Genomic DNA, 19639 nt, shown 5'->3' on the forward strand with positions numbered 1-19639 from the left:
TCTTCGATCAATTCTATTCCTATTAATTATTATTCCTCGATATTTATAAAATATTTTGTTCATATCTCATAACATACATTTGAAATCGTATGAATAAAATCATCACTTTTGTATTGACTCTTACCTTAAAACTATTAATTAATTTAAAAAAATATATCGAATAACGAAATAGATATTATCAGTAAATAATTCTGAACTTTTTATAACTCTAATTTTGAAAACTCAGAATAAGTTAAATGCTTATTGATTATTGATGCGCAACATTCTAATGAAAAAGATGCAACGATCAAATTATTATATCCTTTTACAGATCCAGTCAAGACGAATATTGTCCGTCAGAGGACGTGGATCAAATTCAGGTTGGAGTGCTGGAGGAACTTCGCCAACATCTGGGGGAGATCGACGTCCAATTGGCCTATCTAAAGGAGGAAACCCATTAACCATTAAAAAATATAAACACACCCTTTCTCCTTCCCCCGAGATATACATTTTAATGGGGCGAATTTCATTTTGATTCAATAAACGTTTGTATGAAAAAAATATTCATCCCTGTTAAAATCGTATCCTCGTTCCTCCAGCGTCATCCCAGCGTAGGATCGTAAAAATAGACCCTCGGCTCGAGCACTCGTCGTCGATTATTAAGACAACGACGAGTAGAGTCGGGTAAGGGCCAAATGAAAAGCTCGTAAAGACTAATTACCGAGTGCTCCAGGGAGGGATAAGGATAAAGGAGAAAACTAAGTCGAGAAGTCGTGCATCGTGAATCGATGGAATACATCAGAGAGATCAGAAGGCGAGCAGGAAGAAGGAAACTGGCACGTCTTTGATCAGAGCTACGATTTACATAAGATCGGTGCCACTGGTCCATTATAAGAGCACAATGCCAATCTGAAGGTATTTTTCTTTTTTCTTCTTTTTCTTTTTTCTTTTTTTTTTTTTTTTTTTTTGCGCAACGAGCGTTCCCCCTCCGTCGTTTCTCGTTTCACGCCGACCGCCCATTTGCATACCGTAGGCCAGTTTCCCACACGTCTTAACAGCGATCGTCCCTTCTCCCTCTTTCTACGAGCTTAGCCAAGTTTCCGTCTCTTTTCGTTTCCCTTTCGCTCGTAACCCTTTTCACCGGGCCGGGACAAAAAAGGCAAGGAAGAGCGTAAAAAAGACGTCTTCCTTCTTCCAAGATGCTGAACGTCTCTTGAAACTGAGAAACGAGACCTTCGTGGATATATGCCATTCAAATTTTATATAATAAAACGTGTACGTGTAATGTTTTTTTGTCTATCGAATTTCTGGCGCGCAATAATAAAGCACGAGAAATCTTTGTCTAGGGGAGATTCTAATTTTTAGAAACTATTTTTAATAATCTAATCATTATCCTTTAATTTTAATTCTACTTTTTTGGAAGATAATATGTAAAATGGTCTTCGAGTCACCTTTTTTTTCTTTCTTTTTTTATTTAATTGTGTATTTGTTGTGCTGTGGTTCTTAAGTTTCAGGAAAACGTGAAAGAATCCCTGTTAATATACTTGATTGCGCGTAATTTAATTCCGCTACAGGTAATTTAATTCTACCACGTCCTTCGAGTTACTTTTGACTTAATTACGCTTCTTCTATGATTAAAAAAATATTCTTAAGTTTCGGAGAAAAGAATCCTTGTCAATATCATCTGATTGGAATATTAAAAAATTCGGGAGATCGAGATTAAAAGTTTCATTAATAGAATCAATATTCAACATCTTTCAACGCACATTTGTCACATTCCAATCATTACCAATCAAAGTTAAAAATTAAATAACGATTGGAGAAACATTCAAATATCATTCCTAACATTATATCACAAAAAGAAAGAGAAATAAATAAATTCGTAAAAAAATTAGAGGCAAGCGGGAAAATTTTCCTGAAATTGAAAGCATCGATTATTACTCGTCTTGAAATGACTCATTCGCCGATTAAAGCGTACAATTGCGCGTTAAGGGGGTAGCACAGTGGCAACGGGCGATAACGCGCGAATAAACGTTAAATGGACAAGGTGAATGCGGAAGTGCGATTGTGGAGAAGGGACGAATTTTAAAGAACCGCAAGGAAAGTTTACGAGCTGGCAGGCTCGCGTAATGACTGTCGTTAACCACGGTGCAGGCCTCTCTCTCTCCCGGTGGAACCAAGACCTTTGTATGCTAATGACAGGGTGGTCCGATTTCAGCCACCCTGAGTAAAAAATCTTAGGGGTCAACAGACCCATCGTTCGGCCGAGTTTTAAATCTCCCTCGAGTACCATTGACCTCGAATTAAAAACGGGCTCGACCTTTGACCTTCGTCGTGAAAACTTTACGACCAACCGTATGGTTTTCTTTTTCTTTTTCTTTTTCTTTTTCTTTTTTTCTTCTCCCCCTAAAAGTCATTGACGGATACGATTACCTCCCCTTCTCCCCCTTTCCTCCTCACCGATGCTTTCTTATTCGTGCAAAATTAACTTTCGGTTCGGTGCTCGTCCCCATAACGACGTACAGTGAGAATTCACGAGACCCTAGAGATGTGTAACCATTCTCAGAAGTAATACGTGCATTAATATTCATTAAACTGCATCGACTGAGTTCTTGGCTTAGCGAGGAAGAAAGGAATGTTTGGAAGGTGTTGCACGAGTAACCTGGTTTCAATTGTTAGTGGAATTTCTTGTCCATTTTGTTGTGAATTGGTTGAGAAATTTTTTAATCTTTCTTTCTTCTTTTGAAGATGTTGGTATTTGCTTAAAGTATGGAATTAGAATGAATGCTTGGAATTTTAATTTGTATACAACTGCAAATGAAGATCTGTTTTACTTTCTTAATATTATAATATAAATATATAATATACATTTGAATTTACAAATGTTTCTAATATAATTATGAAATGAATGAAATAAAATATAATTTTAAAAGAAACTATCATGGAAAATATTAATTTCAATTGTTGTGTAATTAAAGAATTTATTTTTAAAAGTTTAAATTTACACAATAGGAAATTTTGAAAAGTTTGAAATATCGAAGTAGAAATGGAAAAAAGAATGTATTATAATTTTTCAAAAGCATTTTATTAAAAAAATGTTGTTTGAACAACATAATTAATAGGAAAGAATGTTTTTCGTCACAGTCTGAACACAATTTCAAGCGTCTCGTTCTCTCTCATGGTTGTTCGGATTTCATTCACCCAGGTGACACCGTGACATTGGGTTCTAGGGGAATTATTCAAAACCAGGTCTGGCTGGCAAAAGTACAGCCGTCCCTGGCACCATAATCCCGTATACGATTTGCATAAAACAGGAACGCAAAAAAGCAACAATCGAATAAGAACAAAAATAACAATAAAGACACATAAATCGAACGTTTAATTATAAAAATTGTCCCGAATCAAATTTTCATCTGATCAAACATTACTCGACTAATTGAATCGAAAGAAGAAAATTCGAGCAAATTCTAATCGCTTAAGAAAAAGTAGAAAGAAATTATCTAAATACAATATTCCTATTAACTTATAAAACGAATTTATTTCCAAATTTCCAATACTTTACTTTACACACGCGAATGATTCATTTTTCTCCTATAACTTACTACACTTGTGTGTATCCAATTATAAATTTTTCGATTCTCAACGATTAGAAAAAAAAAAAATCTATAAAATTTGTATTTCTGAACAGATATAACTCCAAATAAAATAAAACTCGTAAAAAAAGATTTTCACCAACGTCGATTTCCATCCGAGACAAGTCACCGATCACGGCAAAGGCCGAGGACCCTTTACTCTCGCGTACCTGATGGTTATGCGCGTGACGAAAGAGATCTTCAGAGAGAGGTAAGTATGCTAATCAGCAAGCATAATGCAATATCGATACGCCGGAGAAAGCCAATTATAGCGTGGGGATCTGTCGCGTACGACCTATAGAGATTCTCTTCTCTTTCTCTCTCTCCCCCCTCCCCTCTCCCTCTCTCTCTCTCTCTCTCTCCATCTCTCGTCTATTCCCTCTCGAACCGTCTCCGTGAGACGCATAAAGGGTCGCACACGGGCGATGCACCGGTGAGAAAATGAATAGCAAATGAAAGAAAAAAAGGAGGAAGAACGAGAGAGGACGGGGGCCGGTTGATAGACAACGCCATAGGCGGAGACCTCGTTGGCCGTTGTTCGAAAGTGCTATTTGTATTTATTCCAGGCCTTTGTTCGTACCCGGAGACTCGTGGGGAGGAGGGTGGGGCGAGGCGGCGAGAGGGAAAGAGAGAAAAAAAATTATTCAAAGACGAGGCGAAAGGGGTGAGGTCCACTAGTCGTTACGGGACTATATGACGTTTCGGTCGGAAAAAATAGTTGCACGATAGACTCGAGCTTGGAATATATATATATATAATTGTCTATCAAAAAGTGAAGTTTTTATTCGCGATTAAATTGATCAATAATGGAACGATCGTTTAAAAGAAATCGCCTCGAAAGTGTAAATTTCGAAAATTGATAATCCTTTAACGAATTTTCGTTGATCGAAATTTCCTCGAAATAGTTAATCGCTCCGTAATCGATTTTAGAAAATTTTATTTTATCTCGAGAACAGAGAGAGAGAGAGAAGGATAATATCGGAGCACGCAACAAAGTTAATCCGAGAAATCGAATTACGGGCAAGTGTTGGCTCCATCGTGCGGATTCCCTCGTTCTCGTTGGGTGCAGTATGTGACGAGATGATCGCATGTGTGTGTGAATGCATCTCGTGCAGCGGATGCAACTGCGAGTGGTCAGTAGCTCGCAAAACGACTGCCCGCTCGGTGCATCCCCTCGGTACTTTTCGATCAACCTCGCGAGTGACACATCGAGCCTACTACGACACACCATCGACCCACGCTCATCTTCCGGAACGTGATAGATATCTCTCTCGCGATTCCATCGACCGCTTCGTTAACCGGAGGATAAAAATTTCAATTAAGATTATTCCGGACACTCGTTTCCTTCCCACTTCGCGTTCAGTGTCACCCTGTTTACACGAGGTGTGGTTTACAAATTCGATTCATAATAATCTGGCACGTAACGAGGCGAACTCTGTCGGCACTACACGCGATAAAGTTTTTAATCACGTCTGCACAACGGTCCAAGTTTATTCTACGCGGGGATCGCGGCACGCTTTTCGACGAGAGCGGACAAGTAATTTCATAATGTCGCGGGACGAAGTTCTGACAGTTCTTACATGGTGGCCAGGCCACCACGGAAGGAAAAGTTCCGTTATAAGTTTTAATGGTACATAAATAAACGGCGACGTTGTAATAGAGTTTCTACGGGGAGGAGGGAGGGGGGGGCGACTTTTCCCGGGCGAGATTCGACGCGAGAACGGTAACACGGCCTCGTTATAAATATTCAATCGTAACCGTGACATTTCTCTCTCTCTCCGTCTCGCTCTCGCACGCAGGCCACGACGCACGCGTGTCACGCGAGCGACTGGGACGCACGATAAGCTTAACTGCGAGCGGCGAGCGGCGTGTGCTGGAATTATACATTAAACGCGGGTGGTGGGTCTCGGCAAAGCGGAAAAGAACCGCGTTTTCGTCGAAATTATAGAAAATTTAACGAGCCGTCCATAACGGACGTAACGTCGAGAGACCGGCCGGCCTGCCGTTCATGCACGAAATAACAAACACGTCGAGCGATATTATTTTCAAAACGCGGCCGAGCCTGTTATCAGTGTCTCAGTTAGAAGATTGCTTCTCGTATTTGAAACTTTGCAACCGCTTCTCCCCTTTAAGACGACGTGAATGAATTTCGAGGAAGGCTTTAAACCGTGTATATCGAAGTACAAGGTTCGACGAGCAATTCATTAGTGAATCGATGTAACACGAACGACGCTAAGGTTTTAGATTTATCAGTGAAATTTTATTACGAGAAGTTACATGCGTGCGTGAAAGTGTTGTTTATTGAAATAAACAAAGTTTTTTACAGAGTAAATTTTATCAATTTTTCAATTTCATCCAATTATCCTGTAAAATAGTAAGCTTATAAAAAGAAGTGTTTCGGAATTTGTTAAATCGTTAGTATTAAAAGAATTGACATATTATCGTGCGAAAACGTGGGTTTAATTATGAATAAACGATATAAAGTATCATCGATTCTAATAATAATATTCGACCAAGAAAAAAGAAACAATAAACTATAAACTAAATTCGTGTATCCAAGTACAATAGAACTGATTGAAAAAATCTATGGATCGATCAGAAAGAACAGAATTTCTCGACACGTCATTGAAATCGATTGAAATTTAAATAATTTTCAAACACGAATATTTATTTTGTCACAAATATATATGCATATAGTGGAACTTCATTTATAGAAATTCAACTAGAATTCGCTTTAAGTTCACACAAACGGTATTTCACGTACTCTGCGTTCAGATAATCGGTCGTTTGAACGATATTCAACATTCGAACTATTCCATTGCGAACAAACGGACGAAAAGACAGAAATGTCCGAGGAATACATATTTTTTTTCCTTCTTTCTTCTTAATTTTCTTTCCATTTTGCTTGATATTCAATCGCGCGAAGTGAACCTGCCAGAATCCATTGCCGATAAGAGCGCGGGCGGGAAGTGGGAAGGGGATGAAAGTGGTTGGTGGCTCTCTAATACACGCGGGGGTGCGTGTAATTCCGAGGCCGCGCCATATTTTAACATCGTTCCGAGTTACATTATGTTTCAGCAAAATGGTCGGCGCACACGTGGCAGCAGCGCCCCGTCGACGGGGAGGGTGGTTTATCTCGAATACACAATCCCACCCCGGGCCACCCTCACTCTCTCTCCCTCCTTCTCTCTCCCTCTCTCTTTCTCTCTTCGGCTCAGTCAGGAAGGGTGGAGAGGAAGGGGACGAAGAGCGAAAGAGAGAGAGAAAAATAGGGAGAAGGGGTGAAAGAAAGAAAAAAAGAAAGAGAGGGATGGAAGGCGGTTCAAGGGGATACGGGTTAGACGGAGAGAGAGAGAGAGGAGAGAGAGAGGGTGGAGGTCGACGACGACCCTCGGCAACCAACGCCCACCACTAGCCACCCTCCACCCCTCTCTCCGTTAGCTTTTGCGACGTCTATACGGCGGAGGGGGTCGGTGGTGTGGAAGGCAACCCGGCACGATGTACGCGAGCTAACGACGTTCTTTCGCTTCTCGCGAGCAAGGAAGCGAGACCGACGAAACGAGAGGGGAGAAAGAGGGGAGAGTAGATAGATAGAGAGAGAGAGCTAGGTACAAACCGCGTTCCTCCTCTTTCTTTCTTTCTTTCTTTCCTTACTTGCCTCCTGCTCGCACGTTTCGTTTCTTTTGTGAACATAGACGCGAAAGGGGTGGAAGAGGGAGAGTGGAGCAGGTAATGATGTACCGCGGTAAATTTCCTGCGGAAAATTACCCAGGCTGTTGGCCGCGGAGTCGCGGAGCGAAAGGTAATCATTTTCTTTTTTGCGGCTGCAAACATACGCGTAGCCGGCGCTGCAACAATGTCGACTGCGATTTATTGAATTATTAGCGGCGCGGGTGCGCGTGGACAGGTAAGGTAACCGTTGCTCCACCAAGGGGAGGGGGGAGAGGTCTTTCTCAGACGAGCGATTCGTTTCGAATTATTGTTACGGGACATGAAAGAGATCGTGGATCGTTTGATATGGTTTCGATATGGAAGGATTGTAATTTTTTTTTACTTCGTTCTTGGCCTACGTCGTAGACAAGGTTATTGAAAAGACGGTGACTGGTTTTTTTAAACGAGTTTCAATCGTTTCTATTCCCTTTTGCTCGTGAAAGAATCGAATATATATGTAAATACAATGCGAAATTTTAATTTTGTTTATCGAAGGTTTGAGAAATGGTTAAATATTTTGCCCCGATGAATAATTCGTGAGTAACGCGTTAATTTTCAAAATACGAAGAGAAAAGTGAATTGTTGAGAAATGTGTGCGTAATGAGAGCGTTTAAACGCTCTCTTCAAACAATTTTAACTGGTGAAGTACTTTGCAAAGAATAACATTTGAGTTGAAACTCCTCGATTTTCCTACTCGAAAGTTAAGTAATTGAAGATTATTTGCCCGACGGATAAGGCCAATAATTTAACAGAGCGGAAGTTTGTTACATGAATTAAATCGTAATCTGGTTGAACAGTAGGTATTCGCTTCTCGCTTACAGCTTGTTAATCCAACGAGATCTTTCGAATAATTCAAGGAAGTTAATTAAAAGAAGATCGATCCCCTCCTTCGTTATCAAACTGGACGAATCCGAGCATAAAATTTCTTCTCTAATTAATAAAACCGGCGAAAACTATCCATCCATTCATCCTTCGAAAAACCTATCGATCGCCCTTTCATCGCGAGTAAAATCAATTTTATCGAGAGAAACCACCTTTTATCTTAATTTCGAGTTGAAAGACGGGGGAAGGAAGGGAAACTTTACGAATCGTAAAGTTTCGACGAAACGGTTTCCAAAGAATGAGAAACGAGAGTGAACGAGTGTAGGTGGAATCGTTGTATCGTCTCGACCAACCGTTCAGTTAATTTGTTCCGGATTAACGAAGCACGGCAGAGCCGTTGCCGATCGGACGAGTACATTACTTTTCCCTCCTCGAGAGGAGGAAACAAGATGTCAACCAGGGAAAGAGAAATTCTTTCCTGTGTGTAGTAGCTGTGTAGTGTAATGCACGGTAACCCCTCGTAGGCGTATTGTGAACGAGACAGCCGATAATTTGTTTTGGGGCCTCTTCTCCCCCGATTCGAGAACAGAAGAGATGCCGAGGTATACACCGAGTTATACAACGAACTTTCGCATTGTTACGAAATCGAGTGTCGCATTCGTTGACTGCCGACAATTTCCAACTTTTAATTTGAGTTTGAGGATTCATTAGAGACATTATGCTCCGCCCGGCAAACTTCCAAGCAGCCACGCGAACGCCATCTCCTCCCCCAAGTCGCAAGTCGCCCAAAACAGTCGCCCGACCCTCCTGCGCCAAACCCTCCTACCACTCGAATCCGAGAAGCACAGATCGAATAATTCCGGATCGTATTCCTTCCCCCTCCCTTCCTTCTCTTCCCCATTATCCAAAGGCAACTTTTTCTTCCAACGATCGAAAGACCCGGTTCAACGACGAGCGTGCACAGTTTTGAAATTATATACAATATCGCGCGTCTACGGAATCCGGCATATTGCATTCCCCGACAAATTCGAGGTAATTGCAAACTATGAACGACAGCAGCTCGAACATAGTCGTGCAAGTGCAAGAATTTTGCTTAAATTTCTCTCCCTTTATTCGAATTATTCCAAGCGTTACTCCGAGGAACGATTAAAATATAATCTTAACCCTTGTCTTGATCCACTTTCGTCTATCATCGAACCCCTTTCCTTCCTTTTCTTCTCTCTCTTTTTTTTTTCTTTCTCGACGTATCCCATCGTCAGTGGCAAGATCGCGAGTGAATCGATACCAGAGAGGTAGATGTACAGGGTCGAGCGATGGAGAGAACGAGACAGGGCGGAAGGGACACGGGGTGGAGGGAAGGGGTGTGAGGGTGGTTTTTGAGGGAGATGTTTCGTTCGTAGGCAGTAGGTTTCACCCCCCCCCCTCCATCCACAAGTCCCGAAGCATAATCTCCGTCCCTCTGGCCCGTCTCTTTCGCATCCCTCGCTACCCCCCTCGACGACTCGGTGAAGCTCGCTCATCCTCTGTTCCACGGGCGCAGCCCTCTCCACCCATCTCCGGTGTAAAACCTCCCCCTCCCCCCCACCTCCACGTTGCCGTGACGTAAATGCCAGAGAAATGGGCTGGAGGGGCTGCGAGAACGTGGCGTGGGCAGTGACGCGTGTGCACGCAGGAAAACTCTTCTTATTTATATGCTCCATGCTGCCATGGCGAATCGATATTTCGCATGAGTTCACTTGGGGAAAAAGGAGAGGAAAAGAGGGAAGAGGAAAGGGAAAGGAAAAGGGAAAGGAGGAAGGAAGAAGGTCATCCCCTTGGCGTGGCAGGGGACGGAGAACGATTTCCTTTTCCGCTTTTAGCCAGAACGATGCCTACTTTTCTTATGTATCCTGTTTTCCCCCCCCCCCCCTCCCATCCTTCGTCGTCGCAGAGGACTAAACGCTGATACGAGGAACGAATCCTGTGCAACGATGGAAGCTTCGATCACGAGCAAGGATCTTCTCGAGAATTGTTATTACTATTTTTTTATTATAGCTGGAATACTCGAATTGTCAAGATGGAAATACGGATTGATAAGTGCAAATTTGATGTTGCAAATTTTCTTTTGTCAATTCATTTTTCTTTAGAGAAATAGAAAAAAAGAAAATACTGTTCGTTACTTCAGAAAAATTGTATTCTCTCCATATCATTATATTCAATCGTGACAAATCATCAATACTGATTGAAATTGGATAAAGACAATTTTTCTTACATAAACTTGAATCGTTGCAAGCAAATTTCTAGATTAAAAGTTAAATGTTAAGAATTTTGAAAGCAAGAATTTCAATTAAAATTACGAAAAAAAAAAAAATAAGCAGAGATCATACGCTTTTATAAATTCACATTACACATCATAGTTGGCAAGATTAAACCAAAGAGCGGAAGAAACGTAGGAAGAAAGGGGAAAAAGGGGGGGTGGCCAGAAGGATAGGAGGGTGGATCGCGGTTGGGGAGGAGGGGAGGGGAGGCGGATGAAACGTAGTTGGTCCGTATCAGCATAATGTAGATATCTATTCCTTGCCTCTTCCGTTAGCTTCGAGGTTTGGAGATGGGTGGAATACGAGACGGGGGATGAAATTGAAATGAAACTACCCGAAGGAGCAGACGGCCCCGCGGCTTTCCAAACCCGGAGAAAGATTAAAACGCGACCGAATGGATGCGAAAGAAAGTTTTGCCGCCCAACTATACCCCGTCTAAACTAGAAGCGATCTCTCTCTGTGTGAATGTGTGTGTGTGTGTGTGTGTGTGCGTGTTTGTATGTGTGTATACGTGGCCACCAACCTTCCTCCAGAGACCGTCTCGGCCGATTCTTTCTATAACTGGAAACTAACCGGAAAATTTGAATGTAATTGTTCAATTATAACTTTATATTATGTTACTCGTTCTTAAGGGTTTTCCAATTTCTAACTTTTTTTTTTCTTGTTACTGACCAAGGATATATATTGCGATAAATATCGTGCTCCCTAAAGAATTGTTTGTAAAATAAATATCTATGCGAACTTTTCTTTATTGATTATTAGATTAATCTTTCAATTTGTATCAATTTAACTCGGCTATCTCCCCCCTTAATTTTAAATTAGAAGATTTTGGACAAAAATGTCCTGCATATAAAAAAATTAAATTTTCTAATTATAAAGAAACAAAGAAATATATTTTAACACATTCTATCATAGAAAATTGAACTCCCTCTTCTTCTCTCTCGATACGATAATCAAAGGATTAAAATTATCGAATAATAGAAGAGAAAGATTAAATTTCCCTTCCGATAAAACTTTTCCGGTCATTATAAAATTAGGAGGAGGTGAGCACGTGAGGTGAAGAGTTGCTTAAACTCTGCGCGATAAGCGGTCTATCAGTCTCGCGCTATCCCTTTCCAACCCGGTTTCCTGCTTCTTGCGCCATCGTGGTCCAAAGAAAGTAAGCGCGTGGCGGTATGAAATGGAATTAATTATGAGAGCGTCTCAACAGGTGGGTGCAGACGTCTTTAAACTCTGATCGTCTCTCTTTCTCTCCTCCCGCTCTCTCTCTCTCTCTCTCTCTCTCTTCCATCCACAACCCCCACACCTCTCGCCGACAATTCATCCCCTCCCCCCTTCTCCCGACTGGCCACCCCTTTTCGTCTTGTCCCGGACCGTCCTCAAGTAATTTACTAAGAAAATAAATAGAAGACGAGAGAGAGATAAAGAGAAAGAGAGAAAGAGAGAGAGAGAGAGAGAGATCGTGAAAAAAAATGAAAGGTTAAACGAGCGCGTCGGCGCGCGATCTTCTTCCTTAATTGAAGAGAGAGAAAGAGGGAGAGGAGGGGAGAGGCGAAGGGAGGAAATAAGAGAACTGGAACTCCGCATAAAAGAATGCATCATTAAGGATCGAAGAAATGAAAACACCATTGTAGCGGAGGAGCACCGGTGAAATGCCCGATTTCTCAAATCGATTTTTAACTAAGCGTCGTCCTCGGATACCTTTTGATCCTGTTCACAGCTTTCTTTTGTATAAATAATTATTTTTTTTTTTTTTTAAGATTTAGAAAAAGCTAGGAATAATCTTCTTTGTCCATCTCATCGAGCAATTTTGATTAATTTTAAATTTAAAATTTAAAATCTAACGATTGAATAAATTGAAATTGAAATTTATTTGTAATTGTAATCGAGAGATTGATATAAATGATCGAGTTTTGACGTAAGTGTAAGTAGCTCTTTTGTAACATTGGCTCGATTTTTTTTAATTGGCACTTCAGTTTGTCGGATCATTCTCAACCTTCGACCTTTTTTTCAGAATTGATTAATTGATGTTTAAGGTATATTTGTATCGTCGCTATTGTATCGCTGCGCTATTGTAAACCGCAAAGCTTGCGGCCCCGCAATATATACGATCTATCGAATATCCTTTGTCGAGCCACTTGACAATGTACACGATTTTGATTTATTAGTTACGATTGTCACGTGTCTTTGGTTCCTGTTATTTCAAAAAGAATATTCGTAATATAAAAAAAGAAAGTAAGTTATAAAAAGTATCTTCTAAATTGATTTTTCTTTCAAAATAAAATTATTCATCGTCCATAGAATGAACTTTTTTTTTAATTTAACTAAATTTCTTTTAATGTAACGTATGAAAACTTTTCTTAGTTTAGTTACATACAATTACTCGAGAATCACAAAATTATTATTCGAAAATAAATGGAAAGAATTCAATGAAAAATTCGATTCTTTTAACATAAAATACTATGATTCTAAATCTTATACTTATTTAATATCCAAACAATCTGAAATCTCGTCGAATGAAAAAATCTACACGATATTTGATGTTCATTTCCACTCGTTCCATCCTTCGAAATCGATACGACCATTACTCGAAATGGAAGGGATCCACGCGGTTGAAAATTGAAAAATTCGAACGGCGATTCCTTCTCGTTCTTTTCCAGCCCTCGATTCACCCTAGCCGTGGAAAGGCCCTCGAGACTTCTCCGAAGGAAAACACACCCTTCGCCTTCGAGCGCGGCACGTACGAGGTTTTTTTCTTCCTCGTCGAATGCATGAATGTATGCTGATTTATGCGATCTTCTCTCTGTGAGAAGAGCGTCAAAACGGGGCACGCCATCCCTTTCCCACGTTTAATTTAAACATCCGACGTGTGTTTTACCTGCGCCCCTGGATGGGGCAGGTGTGTAGTGACGCGGAAAAGAAAGAAGATGACACGTATCGATGGCCATTGATATTCCACGGGAAAGAATGCTAATGGGACTGGTGTTCCGTGCCCGAACGGGTATGCATAAATATTACGCTTCTAAAAATCATTTTTTTAACGCTACGAGTTTCTCGACTTTTTAGCTACTCAAAAAAATTAAAAGTAAAAAAATATAATACGGAATGATTGCGATATTTTGTGAATAAAATTGTTTTCGAATAATCATTATCTGAATAGATCTTTATGCATTTATGTAAAATTTACAAAATGTATAAAAAAATCTATAGAATGCACAGAATGCATCATAGCATTTGAAGAATAATTCTATGTAAATTTAATTTATATCGTAAAAGTTGTATTTTCCATAAACAATTCGAATTTATATTTAAAAATATATCTAAATATAACTGACAATAAAATTTGTATAATTCATTCGAAATTAATCTAATTTTTCTTTATCTCTACCGATAAATTCCTATCTATTTTTCATTATCAAATTTAAATTGAGGAAAATCTACCTCATCTACGTTTCAGATTCTCGAAAAATATCTAGAAATTGGTTCGAATGAGAGATAAACGAGATATGCATCGAACGTGATCGAAGATACGATTATAAACGAAATGCTCGCGAAAAGATATTGATGACAGCGTTAATAATAGATCCAGGTTGGATCCATCGATGGATATCATTAACGATGATCCGCCATAGTTAGGATATAGCTGGTTCGATCAATCATACGAAAAGCTCGACGTCGTCGGCAGACCTCCCTCCCCGTCCGTCTCACCCACCTCCTCGTGTTGTCGTTTCTTCTTTCACACCCCCGAGCACCACGAGCCTTCGTCTTCGAATAATTCTCGCATAGGCCGAGAATATCTTTTTTTTTTCCTCTCTCCTCCTCTCCCCCTCCCTCTTCTACTCCCTTCTGTCCTGGAGATTCGCCAGGATCCATTCATCACCGGCATCCGAGGGCGCGAACGGAAGGAGGCAAAAACTCCTAAGGAGGAAGAGAAAAGAGCAACGAATAGCGTCGCCAGGGTTGAACCAAGATGGAGTGGCATCGTTACAGCGTCTCCGGCTTCTCCGTGCCCGTTATGCCCGATTATCAATAAATCACCGGAGAAAACAACGAAACAATGTCTCGTTGAGTATCGAGAAGGTACTCATCCGTATCGATCGTTACTTTGACTTTCACGCGATTAGTAAGAATCTACTGTATAGAGATAATGTTATTCCATATAGAAATTGCGAAAGAAGAATTTTTCGTCGATTTATTTAGAGTATAAAAATATTTTTGAAGATTTTTATGGTAATTTTCTTACTGTCAATGCGGTATGACGATTAAAAGAAAGATAAGTATTGAGAATTTTCAAATTTACTCGTGTTAAAAACCAATGAAAGCTATTTTTGAATTGAATCATAAAATAAAAATTGAACTATTGGAAATCAAACAGATTATATTCTTTCACCCTTATTCTTTTCACTCAACTTGATTTAATAAATATCTGTTTAACGCTAGAACTACTAATTCATTAAATATACTACACGTATAATAGTATCGAATAATAAATAATTCAATTTGTATAATAAAAATAAATAATTATATACAACAAACATCTATTAATATTATCAATACAATTCATCATTAATTCTACATATAGATAATTTCGCGTTACCACTAAAAGCACATCCTCGTTTCCAAGAATTTTCTATTCTAAATTTCTAAACGAGGAACCGAATCATTCTTCCCCATTGAAATAGATATAGCCTATAGAAATTAACCTCGGATCGGAATCGGGCGGGGGGGAGGGCTACGCAAAAATCCACGTATACGTAATCGCGCATACGACAGCACCATATACAGCGCACACACACGGCTCGTAGCTGTGGGGGGGAGAAATTCGTGCGATTTCCATTTGGAGGCGGCCTTTCCGTCGCTCGGGAAAGCGCGAGTGTGTAAAAGCTCGAAAGCTGGAAAAAGCTTTTCGGTTCGGCGCTGGTCGGATAAAAGTTCCTCTATTTCTCCTTGCCGCCACCCTTCCCCTCCCCTTTCTTCTCGCTCCTTTCCTCGTGCCCTCCCTTCTCCTCCTCTGCACCACCTGTCTCACCCTCCCCCACCTTCCTCTCCCTCGCGGATGGAAGGCGAAGATTGAAGCTTACGCGAGTCGTCCGCGCTCCCTCTGTGCTCGCATACTCCGTCTGCTCCTCCACGCTTCTCACACGTGTGCGCTTCCCTCGCGGACGCACACGCATGTACGCTCCAGCTCGCGGCGCGAGTGCGCGCCTCGCCTCGCCTCGCCTCGCCTCCTCCCTTTCCTACATAGGGGAGGGAAGGGGAGAGGAGGGGACGGAGGGGGCGCGTGCTCTCTCATTCTCTCGTCGGATACAATGTGTGCGCGTCAAGAATACACGCTATTGATCGCGGGTGGATGCGAGAAAGAGGCAGGAAATACGAGAAACCGGTCTCTCCCCTCCCCTCCCCGGCTTCTGCAAACTCCTTTCCTCCCCCTTGTGCTCCTCACGTGAGAGAAAGAGGATGCGACGTTATTCCGCATGACTTTCGATCGTTTATAGTTGATTCGCGCGGATGAATTCGCGAAATGGAACCGTGCACCCCGATCGTTTGTTTAATTATTTTCTCGTTGTTCGAGGGAGGACGACGTATCGCGTGTATTTTCGAAAGAATGATGCTTTGTACGTGTTATTTTTTTCTTTTTTTTTATGAAGGAATAAGAAAGAATAAAGTCTAATTTTTTATTTTAAGGAATCTTTGTGCAAATTGTAACGTAGCTTTTTTTAATTCAATTCAGAAAATTGAATTATTAATTGGAATATTATTCGAGTTTATTGAATCAATCAATAATCGAATTATTCGAATGTAGCTTAAGATAACATATGTTTACATTTTGGAAATTAATTTTTTATAATCCCCTTCTATCACGAGATATTTTGTTTATTTAATATTTTTTAATATTTTAATAAATTAATATTAATATTTTTTTTTTATGAAGGAATAAGAAAGAATAAAATCTAATTTTTTATTTTAAGGGATCTTTGTGTGAATTGTATTTGAACGTAAACTTTTTTTAATTCAATTCAGAAAATTGAATTATTAATTGGAATATTATTCGAGTTTATTGAATCAATCAATAATCGAATTATTCGAATGTAACTTAAGGTAACATATGTTTAAATTTTGGAAATTTTTCATAATCCCCTTCTATCACGAGATATTTTGTTTCAAGGGGATGAAAATTAGGGAGTGATAAGGAATAAACTGAATGAAAATATGTATCAACGCGTCAAAAGAAGTTCGTATCTAAAATTCCACTTCCTGGAATACATTGTCCTCTTTAGTATTTTTCATCTTTGTCCCGAACAAAGGGCGGGCTGACTGGTCCGGGAGGAAGAGCTTAACTTCATTAGCGTGTCGTAACTTCCTGGATATTATCCATGGTAAATGTTACCGCTATGCTTACGCGGTGATTTTCCATCGTTCTTACTAATTTAATACAGGATTCTCAAACTAATTTCTTACCAGACCAAGTTCACTCGAAAGTTTCCGTTTATTAAATCACTATAACGTGAATGGAATACGAAAGTTTCGAGGATCAAGCGATCCATTCCAACGCTTTTTCACGTCGATTCACGGAAACGTTAAATTTAATGCGGATAGAAAGATCGTTTCACGACCCTTTCAAATCATAAATTTGAAACTTTTGTTACCTTTGTTACTGGCATTTATACAAGAAATTGTTATAGAATTAATGCTTTGATATGCTGTTTTAAATGTGTGATAAAATTTTTTATTCCAAGATTTTAATTAATTTTGATCGATGAAATTTCACGTGAAATATTAAATATCGTACAAATATTTGCAGAAATAGCAATAATTAAAAAATTGCAAAATCTATTGGGAAAACATTCTTGAATTAAAACAAAATTTATAATCTCTCTCGTAACAACAAATCATTTGCAAATAAAGAGATTCACAATTTATTTTAATTCTTAAAGGAAGTTTGATTATTAATTTTGCATTATTCTATTCTTCCAACTTCAATGCTTATCCTTCACACGCTATCTTTATATCATTTAAACAATTCTGAAAACATTTCTTGATATATAATTCCAAATATTTTCCTTTAATCTAAATAACTAAATAAATAAATATTCAAACGTAATATTTGCAAATACTTTACAATACAAATAATCTCAGTATCACCACAAATTGCAAACTACTTTCGACTAAAAAAAAAAATATTCTAATTATCCATAAACAAAAAAATATCTTCGTAATAAATGTTTATTGTTGTTGGACGAAGGATTCGATGGAAAACGGTAGATATCAGAATTTTGCCGGTGCATTGGCAACTTCTTTCAACAGAGATTGGCGAAAGAGCGAGGTGGAGATGGTGTTGGTCGGTAGGTTCGAAGGGAAACACATGCCGAGGATCCAAAAAGAGAGGCAGGCGACGCGACGTCTCGGATCGATGCGCGTCGGAGTGCGCGCTCAACCCTAGACCAACATGGACGCGGATTTACGAGGTTGAAGCGAATGGAAAAAAGAAGACGAGAAGAAAAGAGAACAGCCGTGTCTCCTCACCTTATCGTGTAAGCCCTTCCAATGTGCGCAACGAAGATTATAAATCAATTCGGAATTCGAGAACTTTTCACTTATTGCGAATATCTTTCATGTACGATTATTTATTCGAGAACGAGTATAGGGGAAAAATATGGATTCCCTTCTCTCGCAACTTCTTTCCAAAGATCGTTGTAATTATTTATACGAAAAATTAAATTGTAATTCTACACGATTCTTGTTTATTCTAACAGAATGATCGAAACGATGAAAATTGAAAATTCGTGATATATGATCGTGTATATTGAACATTTTAATACCTCTTTTTTAATTTTCACAGAATATTTACTCATCATTTATCGACTAATGTAATCGTATAATAAAAATACTAAGAAAGGAAATTATTATCATATTACTTGACTACTGCAAAGAAGGATGAGAAACACTGATATATGACAACCTACATCAAATCAAATGGAATTTGAAGTTACTCGTATTTCATTCAACGAAATATTTTCGTCAAATAAATACTGAATATTTAATCTTAGATTTTAAAAATTTTTGCAATACATTCAAGTGAAGATTAACTGCATTATTAAATAAAATTCTATTTCATACTTCTCGACACAAGATTTATCATTTTTTTTCTCCCGGACAGAGCAATTCGTTGGTTGAAAATCGCGGTAATCGAGGTGAATCAAACTCACGCCTAATCCCTTTGTCTCGTGATCTTTGTCGGTCGAGATTTTCTTGGCATCGGTCGCCACCAGTAGGGTAGGAAAGGGTAGGAAATGTTTCCTCGCGAAATTTAGCCCGCGTGCGCGCCTCCCCGTCTCACTTGGAATTCAAACGCGTTTTAATATTTTAACCGTGTATCTGCACCGTGTACCGCATTAATACGAGCGAAAAAACAACTCTCAAAAGGGAGGCTGCAGTATTCGCCTTTTGTTTTCACTCGTGCGAGCATTTTCGATGCAATGGCGCCGAAAAGAAGAGGGCCCCAACCGAGTAATGGGGTGTCGCTGCCAGTCGCGCATTTATAATTTCTGCCTCCTTCTCTCTCTCTCTCTCTCTCTCTCTCTCTCTCCCTTTCCTCCCCTCTCCCCACCTTCCGACCACTCTTCGTATTTTATTCTTTCTCTCTTGCAGACTGCCAGGTCGAAACAATTGCTTTCCGCCCGACAGAAAGGAACAAAACTGTCTGGGGTGGTGTACAGGCAAGCAGGGTGAAAGTTGCAAGATGAGTTACAGCGACAGCTCAAAGATCCGATGGTATCCGATGCTTTTGTTTAACACGACGACAAAAACCGTCTTTCTTCCCTTTTTTTTTTTTTCTTTCCCCTCTTTTCTCGTTTGCGAAACAATGTAGCGCGAATTATATCGATCATTTGCGACGCGACAATGATCGGAATATTATAGTTTTTTAAATTATTGAGTAAGAGAGAAGCGATATAGATAGCTTGATATATTTTTTTACTTCCAAAATCTGAATATTTCTATTTTAACGAAAATAGAAATGAATTCTTATAAAGAAATATAAATATTTTACTCGATTAAAATCGTAGACACATCATTGCTGAAATTTTCGACAATTTTTGTAAAAATATAATGCTCTAAGAAAGTCTTGCTTAGAAGAACTAAGTCATTAAAAAGTACATGTATTTATTGCAGTATTCGTTACTTTTGGAATCTTTCTGT

At 39.5% G+C, this 19639-nt stretch overlaps 1 protein-coding gene and 1 long non-coding RNA gene across 2 annotated transcripts in view; one reads left to right on the plus strand and one right to left on the minus strand.

Moving 5' to 3' along the window:
* Nucleotides 1–542, plus strand: part of LOC725329 (UPF0489 protein C5orf22 homolog) — a 788097-nt gene extending 787555 nt beyond the window's left edge. The window contains exon 8 of the mRNA XM_001121189.5: nucleotides 311–542. Within this exon, the coding sequence (XP_001121189.3) occupies nucleotides 311–440 (130 nt within the window). The 3' untranslated portion in view covers nucleotides 441–542. The remainder of the gene's footprint in view (nucleotides 1–310) is intronic.
* LOC107964726 overlaps nucleotides 1–19639 on the minus strand; it is an 88103-nt gene that overhangs the window by 50209 nt on the left and 18255 nt on the right. The window lies entirely within an intron of this gene.

Source organism: Apis mellifera, linkage group LG7 (genome assembly GCF_003254395.2).
Source record: "Apis mellifera strain DH4 linkage group LG7, Amel_HAv3.1, whole genome shotgun sequence".
Taxonomy (NCBI): Eukaryota; Metazoa; Arthropoda; class Insecta; order Hymenoptera; family Apidae; genus Apis; species Apis mellifera.